At 70.4% G+C, this 9,635-nt stretch overlaps 1 protein-coding gene across 1 annotated transcript; it reads left to right on the forward strand.

Annotated features, from left to right (window-relative positions):
* Positions 1 to 400: 400 nt before the first annotated feature.
* STAG3 (STAG3 cohesin complex component) lies at positions 401 to 6,580 on the forward strand. Its single transcript, XM_072848638.1, has 18 exons — positions 401 to 754; positions 836 to 929; positions 1,008 to 1,124; positions 1,271 to 1,367; positions 1,467 to 1,543; positions 1,615 to 1,819; positions 1,894 to 2,045; positions 2,126 to 2,199; positions 2,344 to 2,467; positions 2,541 to 2,639; positions 2,708 to 2,787; positions 2,984 to 3,091; positions 3,953 to 4,052; positions 4,130 to 4,241; positions 4,787 to 4,890; positions 4,956 to 5,045; positions 5,121 to 5,733; positions 6,514 to 6,580. Exons 1-17 carry the CDS (start codon positions 609 to 611, stop codon positions 5,637 to 5,639), a joined length of 2,298 nt encoding a protein of 765 aa, XP_072704739.1. The 5' UTR covers positions 401 to 608; the 3' UTR covers positions 5,640 to 5,733; positions 6,514 to 6,580.
* The last annotated feature ends 3,055 nt before the right edge of the window (positions 6,581 to 9,635 follow it).

Consider the following 9,635-nt stretch of genomic DNA (forward strand, 5'->3'; position numbering starts at 1 on the left):
GGACGTGGGGACATATAGGGTGCCATAGGGGAGCCCAATGCCATAGGAGGCTGCAGGGGACCCCCGGGACATCACGGACGCCCCGGTTACAGGACACCATCGGGACCCCCGGCCATACGGGGCTACAGGGACCTCGGCCCCACCCCGCCCACGTGGGCGGCGGGGGCCGCCCGGGCCACGCCCCTCGCACGTGCCGGCCGGGGGCGGGGCCACCATACCTGCTGCGCCTGCGCCTGCGCCCGCGCACCGCCCTGGCCCGCGCGTGCTGGAGCCTGGCGTTCGGCAGCGCGAGGCGAGGCGAGGCGAGGCAGGCGGGGGGGGGGGGGGAGCGGCGCGGGCACGTGACCCCGGGGGCGTGGGGCGCGTCCCCCGGTGTGCCCCGTGGTCTTGGGGGCCTCCCCCCGGTGTGACCCCGCGGGGTTGGGGCCTTCCCCTCGTGTCCCCCCGGGGCCGGCCCGGGGTCCTCGTCCCCTCCTGGGCGGCCCCAGGCAGGGGGCGTTTGTGGGTGCGCGGGACCGGCCCGGCCCTGGGGCGTCGGGGCCGAGGGGGTGCCCCCGCCATCCCGGCCCTCCCGACCCCCCCGCCACCCCCCAGGCCCTGCCGTCACCATGGCCCCGCGGCGCTCGGCCCGCATCCAGGGCGCCTCCTCCAGCTCCAGCTCCTCCGCCGGGCTGGGCACCGGCTCCAGCCCTGCACCGGGGTCAGCCGGGGTACGGAGCAGCTCCCCGCCATCGCCGCTGGCCCCCGACAGCCTGTGAGTGGGGGGCCGGGGAGGGCGTGGGAGCCTAACCCGCCCCCGGCTGCGCTCCACCGCCATGCCATCCCGTCCCCGCAGGGACCTCGGCAGCAGCGACTCGGGTAGCGACTTCGAGGACACGCTGCGGCTGCGCAGCAAGCGGGGACCCCACCGGGTGCTGAGCCAGGGCCCCGTACGTCCTGCCCCCCCTTCTGGCCGTGTTCCCCATCCTGGGGCCGCTCCAAACGTCCGCCGTGTCCCCTCGCACCAGGTCTCGAAGCGTCCCCGGAGAAGGGAGCCCAGCGCGGACGGGAGCAGTCCAGCTGTGAGCAGCCTGGAGCAAAACACCCTCTTTGAGGCCGTCAGGTCGGCCAAGATAGCCGTCGAGGTAACCCCGCTCATGCAGCACCCCTGGGGGCCCCAGCCGGCTCACATGGCGGGTGAAGGGACACGGGGGACCACATGCGTCTCAAGCAGGGGGCTCGGGGGGCCCCAGCCGGCTGCTGTTCGATGCCGGCTGTCCCGTGCCCACAGACGGTGGTGGACGACTGGCTGGAGACCTACAAGCAGGACCGGGAGATGGGGTTCCTGGAGCTCGTCAACTTTATCATCCGCTCCTGCGGCTGCAGAGGTGGGGGGGTCCCAGCTGGCTGCTCCATCCCTTCTGCGCTTCTGGTGGGGCTCCCCACCCAGCCCGGGGACCCCTGTTTCACCCCAGCTCCCCCGGCAGGCGTGGTGACCCTGGAGATGTTCAGGCACCTGCAGAACTCCGAGATCATCCAGCAGCTGACGGAGAAGTTCGAGGAGGTGCTGGGTGGGAGCGGGGGGGAGGTGGCAGCGGGAGTGGCGGGGGGCCCAGCTCACGCCGTCTCCCGCAGGATTCGGCCGAGTACCCGCTCTCACTGGGCACCCAGCCCTGGCGCCGCTTCCGGGCCGGCTTCTGCGAGCTGGTGGCAACGGTGGTGCGGCGGTGCCAGTACAGCGTTGTCTACGACGAGTTCCTGATGGACTCCCTCATCTCTCTGCTCACTGGCCTCTCTGACTCCCAGGTGCGGGCTTTCCGCCACACCAGCACGCTGGCAGGTAGGCAGCTCCCCAGGGGGGCTCCCCGCGGGCTCCCCACGGGCGTCCCTGCTCCCACCGCACTGCCCTCCCAGCCATGAAGCTGATGACGGCGCTGGTGAACGTGGCGCTGGGTGTGAGCCTGCACCAGGAGAACAACCAGCGGCAGTACGAGGCCGAGTGGAGCAAGGGACCTGGCCGCCGGGCCACCGACAAGCTGGAGGCACTGCTGGAGAAGCGCCGGGAGGTGAGCGGCAGCAGCGGAGGGCTGGGCGGCGATGGTGACGGGGTGCTGGGCACCGCCTGAGCCCCACTGTGTCCCCCCAGCTGCAGGAGCAGCAGGAGGAGATCGAGAACATGATGAACGCCGTCTTCAAGGGCGTCTTCGTGCACCGCTACAGGTCAGGGCTGGCCCAGCAGTTTGGGCATGGAAGGGGGTCTCGTGGCATGGCCGGGCCGGGAGGGCAGGTGGGAGCAATGTGGGGACAGGGACGTGGCGCTGCTGGGGACTGCGGCATGAGCCCGGGTGTTGCCGCACGTGGCAGAGACGTGGTGCCCGAGATCCGGGCCATCTGCATGGAGGAGCTGGGGACGTGGATGAGGAGCTACGCAGCCTCCTTCCTCACCGACAGCTACCTCAAGTACATTGGCTGGACCCTGCATGACAAGGTGGGCCAGGGATGGTGGGCCAGGGGCCACAGGGCCGGGCCGGGGGTTCTGCTGACGGTCCCTGTCCCCGCAGCAGGGGGAGGTGCGCCTGCAGTGCGTGAAGGCGCTGCAGGGGCTGTACTGCCGCAGGGACACGGCCGCCCACATGGAGCTCTTCACCAGCCGCTTCAAGGTGAGTGGGGGCCCGCGGGGGTCCCCTGGCTCCCTGCAGGGTGTTGCCGACCGCGTCCCCCTCGCCAGACCCGCATGGTGTCCATGGTGCTTGACAAGGAGCCCGACGTGGCCGTGGAGGTGGTGAAGCTGCTGACGCTGATGCTGGAGTGAGCACGGGGCCGGGGCAGGGGGGGCGTGGGGGCACAGGGTCCTCCAGTGAGAGTGGGGACAGATGATGGGGCTGGAGGGCACCCAGGGGATGGGGTCCTGCTGCAAATACAGGGCCCTGGGGACACGGCCCCGCAGCGAGAACAGGGCTGGGGGACGGGAGAAGCAGGGACCCCCACCGCTCCTCGTGCACAGGAACATGGAGGAGGCGCTGACGGAGGAGGACTGCCAGAGCGTCTACCCTGTGGTCTACGTCTCCAGCCGGGCGCTGGCCTCTGCCGCCGGGCTTTTCGTCTACCGCAGGTGAGCGAGGGCTGGTGCCTGGCACAGCCCGTCCCACGCCAGGGGCCGGCCCCCAGCCCGCCCTTGCCCGGCACCGGAGCTGCTGCCCTCACCCAGCCGCAGCCCCCACAAAAAGCTGAGTGTTTTCTGCCTGCCAAACCCTGACTCGGGCTCAATTTCCTCCCCACTCCGCCGTGGGGAGCATCTGGCAGGCGGCCGGCGGAGGCCGGCAGACAGGCTCTCTTCGTCCCGGGCTCGTTGGCGCTGTCCTTAATGGGAGCGGGGCCTGGGGCAGCCACATCCGGCCCCAGGGTCGCTGCGGGGCAAGCGCGAGCCCAGCACGCGCTGGGTCAGCTGCCCGGAGCCCCGGCCACGCGCCCCGCTCGCATGCTCGTGCTCTTGCGCCAGCCTCGGCGCGTTTGGTGGAGAGGGGGCCAGCGGCGCCGTGTTTATCTCGGCGCAGGCCTTGGCGGCTCTTGGCAGTGGCAGTGTTTGGGCTTGTCACGGCCCCGTTCCCCCGCACAGCTGTGCGTGGCGTCAGCCCGGGTCCTCCCTGTCCCCTGGGGCTCGGGGTTTGGGTGCCGCCCCAGGGTGGGGGCCGGGGGAGACCCCCGTGCCTGTGTCGCCCAGGGCTCTGGCCCCAGAGCAGGGGGTACGTGGGTCCCCCATCTCTGTCCCTTGGGTTTCTGGTCCTTGCGTGTCCCCCAGCTCTGTCCCCAGAGCAGGGGGTACGTGGGACCCCCGTGTCCCTGTCCCTCGGGGTACTGTCCCCCGTACGTCCTGCTCGGGTACTTGGGATCCCTGTGTCTGTGTCCCCCTGGGGCTCTGCCCTGCTCACACCCAGCGTGGGCACACTGGGTGACCCTGTGCGTGTGTCCCCAGGCTGCTGGACCCCCGGCGAGAGGCGGGCAGGGAGCCGTCTCGCGACAGGGACAACAGGACCTTCTTCCGGCTGCTTCTGGCCTTCTTCATCGAGAGCGAGGTGAGAGCAGCCGCAGGGGGCCCGGGAGGGCGGGGGGGGCCCTGCAGGCCGTGACGGTCCCCTGTCCCCGTCCCCAGCTCCACGAGCACGCAGCCTACTTGGTGGACAGCCTGTGGGACTGTGCCGGGCCCCGGCTGAGGGACTGGGAGACCATCAGTGCTTTGCTGCTGGAGGAGTCGCCCACCGAGGGTACGGCACTACTGGGAGACGCTGGAATGTGCTGGGACATCACAGAGGAGTCACTGGGAAACACTGGGATATGCTGGGATGTCACTGGGAGACGCTGGGATATGCTAGGACATTGCTGGGACCAAGTAGGCTACACTGGAACACCCTGGGACACCCTTGAGGTACACAGGGACGTTGCTGGGACACACTAGGGTGTATTGAGAGATCACGGGGAGGCACCGGGGCACTGCTGCAATGCACTGGGATATACTGCGACATCACTGGGAGACACTGGGGTTGCTGTGGGACATCCCTGGGAGATGTTGGGACGCTGCTGGGAGATGCTGGGATGTGATGGGGAGGCACTGGGGCATCACCAGAACATATGGGGACATGCTGGGATGTCACATGTTGCAACGTTGTTGGGGCACTGGGGGGTGGTTGGGGGACATATTGGGATTTGTTGGGATTCACTGGGACCTGCGGGGATGCCCTGGGACCCCCTGGCACAGCAGAGGGGGTGCCAGGCTGCCCCCCAGCCCCCCCATTCCCCCTCCCCGCCCCAGGCCTGGCAGACCGGCAGGAGAAGGCACTGGTGGAGATCCTGGCGGCCAGCGTGGTCCAGGTGGCCGAGGGACAGCCCCCAGTGGGCCGCGGCCCAGCCAAGAAGGTAATGGGGCTGGGGAGGGGGCAGGGGTCCCCCCGGGCCGCCCTGAGCGCCCCCTCTGCCCCCAGCCCTCGGCCCGGGAGCGCAAGGCGCAGGTGGAGGAGAGAACCCGGCTCACCCACTGCCTCGTCCCGGCCCTGCCCCAGCTGCTGGCCAAGGTGAGGGGGACGGGGCCCCCCACCGCCACCGGGGGCCTGGGGGCTCAGTGCTGACACCCCCCCTGGCCCCCCCAGTTCTCGGCCGACGCTGAGAAGGCGGCTCCGCTCCTGGAGGTGCTGCGCTGCTTCGACCTCAGCATCTACTGCACTGGGCGGCTGGAGAAGGTGCTGCCCCCTCGCCCCCCGGGCAGGATCTGGCCCCCCGGGGCTGGGGCAGAGCCGCTCTGTGCCTGGGAAACGGGGCTGCGGGGACAGGAGGCCGACAGGTCTTGCAGGCGTCCCTTTTGGGACGCTCCGCGTCCCTGTCCCCATTGGGAGGCTGCCCTGTGCACCCCGTCAGAGGGCTGTCCCTGTCCCCCTGGGAGGCCCACGGCCGTCCTCGTCCTCTCCGGGGAGCTGTACGTCCCTGTGGGAGGCTGCCGGTCCCCTTGTCCCTGTGGGAGGCCCCGTGTCCCCCCGTCCCTCCCGCAGCCCCCTCTCCCCGCAGCACTTGGAGCTGGTGCTGGGGCAGCTGCAGGAGGTGGTGGGGAAGCACACGGGGCAGGCGGTGCTGGAGGCCGCGTCCCACGCGCTCCACGCGCTCTGCGACCCTGAGCTCGCCCTGCACGGCCGCGGGGACCTGGTGCGCAGCCGCCTCACCGACCAGCTGGCCGACAAGTTCCACCAGGAGGTCACCGAGCTGCTCCAGGTAGAGGGGACAGGAGAGGGACCCTGAGTCCGGAAAGGGGGCTGGGGACTGCTGGGAACAGGACAGGGACCTGAAGGTCAGGACGTGGACCTGGAGCCCAGGGTGGAGCTCGGGCCACCACAGGGCAGGGACTCGGACGCCAGGACAGGGCCGGGAACTGTGATCTGGAGCCAGGACAGGGCTGGGGACAGGAGAGGGACCAGGACCCGTAGGGACAGCAGTGGCCGGGGCAGGGATGGGGCATCGGCGGGGAAGAGCCTGGCTGAGAGGCGCTGGGTGGGGGAGTCAGCAAGGGACCGCGGGGAGCGGGGTGTCCCCAGCCTGGCGTGGGTCCCCGACCCTGCGCGGAGTGTCCCCAACCCTGCGTGGGGTATCCCCAACCCCGGGCCCTGCCCAGGCCTCGTCCCTGGACGAGGAGGAGGTGTACAGCATGGCAGCCACGCTGAAGAGGATCTCCGTCCTGTTCAAGTGAGTGGGGAGCCGTGGGGCCACACCACCCCTCTGCCCACATCCCCAGGGGTCCTCCAGTGTCCTTGTCCCCCTCCACGTGCCTCCCCTGTGCCCTGTCCCGAGGCATCCTGTCCCTCTGCCCTGTGCGTCCTTGTCCCTCTGCCCCACGTGCTCTCCGTGTCCCTGTGCAGTGGCATCCTGTGTCCCAGTGTCTTGTCTCTTGCCCTGGGTGTCCCCTGCCCCGTCTGCTCCCCATGTCTGTGTCCCCCAGCATCCTGTCCCCTGCCCCACATCTCCCCTCGCCCTGCTGATGCCACTCTGTCCCTGCAGCGCCCATGACCTGACACCCTGGCAGCTCTTCCAGCCATGCGCCCAGCTCCTGCAACGTGCCGTGGACACGGGCGAGGTGCCCCCGCAGGTACTACCCTGGGGACACGGTGGCGACACGGCGGGGACATGGCGGAGCTCCTCAGCACCGCTGCCATCCCTTGCCCACATCCGCCCCTGCAGGTCCTTGTCCCCGCCATCACCTGCCTCCACTTCCACGTCCTCTGGGAGCTCTCGCGCCTGCCCAGCACCGATGTCCCTCAGGTGAGTGGGTGGCACGGGGATGGCTGCGAGGACAACTTGGGGTGGCCCCTGTCTCCCTAAAGGCCACTGCGTCACCCTGCCCAGGAGCAGCTGCAGAGCCTGAAGACCAGAGTCACCTCCTTCTGCTCGCTGTGCCAGAGCTGCCTGTCCGATGTGGATGCCAGCGTCCGGGAGCGGGTACGCAGGGGCTGGGGAACACGGGGCGGGGGGGGCAGGCCTGGTGCTGAGCCCATCCTCGTGCCCTCAGGCCTTTGTGGTGCTCAGCGACCTGTTGCTGGTGTTCGGGCCCCAGCTGCCCCGGGACGGGCGGGAGGCGCTGGCCCCGCTGGTGCTGCTGCCCGACGCAGGGCTGCAGTCCCAGCTGGCCGCCTTCCTCATGGACCACGTCTTCCACCACGCCTGCGCCCACGAGGAGCTCTCGGCCACCGGTACGTCCCCTCCGCGCATCCCAGGGGTGTCCCCTGGGATGCCTGTCCCCCCATCATCTCCTTCTGTCTCCGCAGAGGACAGTGAGAACCGCATCGAGGAGCTGCACCAGCGTCGGGTGCTCCTGGCCGGCTTCTGCAAACTCATTATCTACAACGTGCTGGAGCTCAGCGCCGCCTCCGACGTCTTCAAGCATTATGCCAAGGTGGGGGGCGTGCGCGAGGGCTGTCCTGCTGGCCCCACGACGGCTTGGGGACATCGGGCTCTGTCACCTCCTCCCCAGTTTTATGGCGACTACGGGGACATCATCAAAGAGACGCTGAACTGCACCCGGCAGATCAACCGGCAGGAGTGGGCTCACACCCTGCTGCTCAGCTTGCAGCAGGTATGGCAACGGCTGGGGGGCTCTGGGGGTCCCTGGGGTTGTCCAGGAGACTCTGAGTGCCTCTGGGGAATCCGGGGGTTCTCCAGGGGAGTCTAGGGGTCTTTGGGGTGCTCTAGGGAGGTCAGGGAGGCTCCAGGAGATGGGGATGGGGTTTGGGGGGGTGTCTCTGGAGAGGTCCAAGGGTCTGGGAGGCTCGAGGAGGGTGGGGGACATCCAGGAAGCTTGGGAGCTCTAGGGGGGTCTGGGGGTCTCCGAGGGGTCCCGCACTGACCCTTCTGCCCCTGTGCAGCTGATGACAGAGCTGCTGCTGCAGCAGGGCCCCGAGATCCGGGCGTCTGAGGCTTTCCTGGAGATCCGGGACCTGGCGCGGCGTTTCTCCCTCCTCTTCAGCCTCCACCAGCTCCGCAACCGCCCGGCGCTGCTCAGCATGCACAAGTGCGAGGGCCGGGGGGCCGGGGGGCCGGGGGCCCGGGCCGGGGCTCAGCCTCCCCCCTCATCTCTCTGCCCCGGCCAGGGAGGGGATCCAGTTCGCCTTCCAGGAGCCTCCGGGCCCTGGGCCGGGGCTGCCGCCCCTCAACCTGCCCTTCCTGGAGGTGCTGAGCGAGTTCTCACCCCGGCTGCTGCACCCCGACAAGGCCCTGCTGTGAGTGGGGGGGGGCACGGGTCCCCGGGGGCCGGGGGGGGGGGTCCCCATTTGGGTCCCCAGGGGCCATGTGTGGTCCCCAGTGGAGTCGTCGAGGCCCACGTGGGGTCCCCGGGGGCAACACAGGGTCCCCCGAGGCCATGTGGGGTCTCTGGGGGCCGTGTGGCATCCCTCAGCACCCCACAGGTCCCTGGTGCTGTGTCACCCGCTCTGCCCCCCCTGTCCCCACAGCCTGGCCTACCTGGAGAAGATGTGCCAGGAGCGGCGGTGCCAGCCACCACGGGACGCTCCGTGGCTGTCCCTTGTCACCTACCGCAACTCCCTGCAGCCGCAGGAGGCGGGGGGCTCGGTGAGCAGCCACAGCACAGCCCCCTGCCCGCGCCCCCCGGCCGGCTCCGCTGCCAAGAGACCCCGTATGGATGGTGAGGCGGGGGCTGAGCCCCGGGGGACCCTGTGTTCCGGGGGCTGCGCCACCCCCAGCACCCAGGCTGAGCTGTGCGGGACTCAGGGGGGTCTTGTCCCGCTCTGTCCCTCGCTGGGGGTACCCCGGCCAGGGGCTGGGACCAGTTTGAGGCTCCACGGTACCGAGTGAAGGTCACTGCGGGGCGGGGAGCTGAGAGGTGGCAAAGGGGGGGTCGCGTCGGTGCCGTCACCTCTGCCAGAGCCGGACTGTCCTCCGGAGGGGACGGGACAGGGTGTGGGGACGGGGACACAATTCAGGGACAGGGATAGGGTGTGGGGATGGGGCAGGGGTCCCCGTGCTCAGCCCCGTCCCGCAGCCCCCTCGGAGCGCCCCGACTCCAGCCCATGGCCGAGCAGCCGCCTCCCCAGCCCGGCCCTGACCTCCACCGCGCTGCGGGGCGGCCCCCGGCCCCCCCTGCCCCGGCCACCAGCGTGGGACCCCGGCTCTGACCCCAGCCTCCTGCAGAGGTGAGTGGCTGGGCTGGGTGCGAGCCCCTGCAAACCAGGTGCCCCCCGCCCAGGGCCCCCCCTGATTCCCCATCCTCTCCTCCCGCAGCAGCTCCCTGTCCAGCCAGCGCAGCAGGATGAAGCGGTGAGCGAGGGCTGGGGGGCACGGGGTGGGCACGGGGGGGAGGACTGGGGCTTCCGGAGGGCACAGGGTGGGCACCAGAGAGGGACAGGGTGGGCGTTGGGTCTGTGCGGGGGCGGGGGGGGGTCCTCCACCCTCCACCTCCCTTTTCCCCAGGCTCAGCCTGATGGTGGAGGAGGAGGAGGAGGAGAAGGAGGCGACTATTGAAGAGGAGAGCAGTGAGGAGGACACCCCAGAGCAGGACAGGGTGAGGCCACCCTCCCGAGGGTCCCCCAGCCCCCTGCCCCTGCAGGGGTGCGGCCGGCAGCACCCTGGGGTGCCCCCACCCCTCCCAGCCCCAACTGCCCCCCCAGGAC

This window comes from Ciconia boyciana, chromosome 32, assembly GCF_034638445.1.
Source record: "Ciconia boyciana chromosome 32, ASM3463844v1, whole genome shotgun sequence".
Classification (NCBI taxonomy): Eukaryota; Metazoa; Chordata; class Aves; order Ciconiiformes; family Ciconiidae; genus Ciconia; species Ciconia boyciana.

Bases quoted from the DNA above. Each gene is read 5' to 3' on its own strand.
- STAG3 (XM_072848638.1), top strand. From the start codon at position 609: ATGGCCCCGCGGCGCTCGGCCCGCATCCAGGGCGCCTCCTCCAGCTCC. The intron at 1,368-1,466 runs GTGGGGGGGTCC...CTCCCCCGGCAG, and splicing joins CCGCTCCTGCGGCTGCAGAG to GCGTGGTGACCCTGGAGATG. The intron at 1,820-1,893 runs GTAGGCAGCTCC...CTGCCCTCCCAG, and splicing joins CCACACCAGCACGCTGGCAG to CCATGAAGCTGATGACGGCG.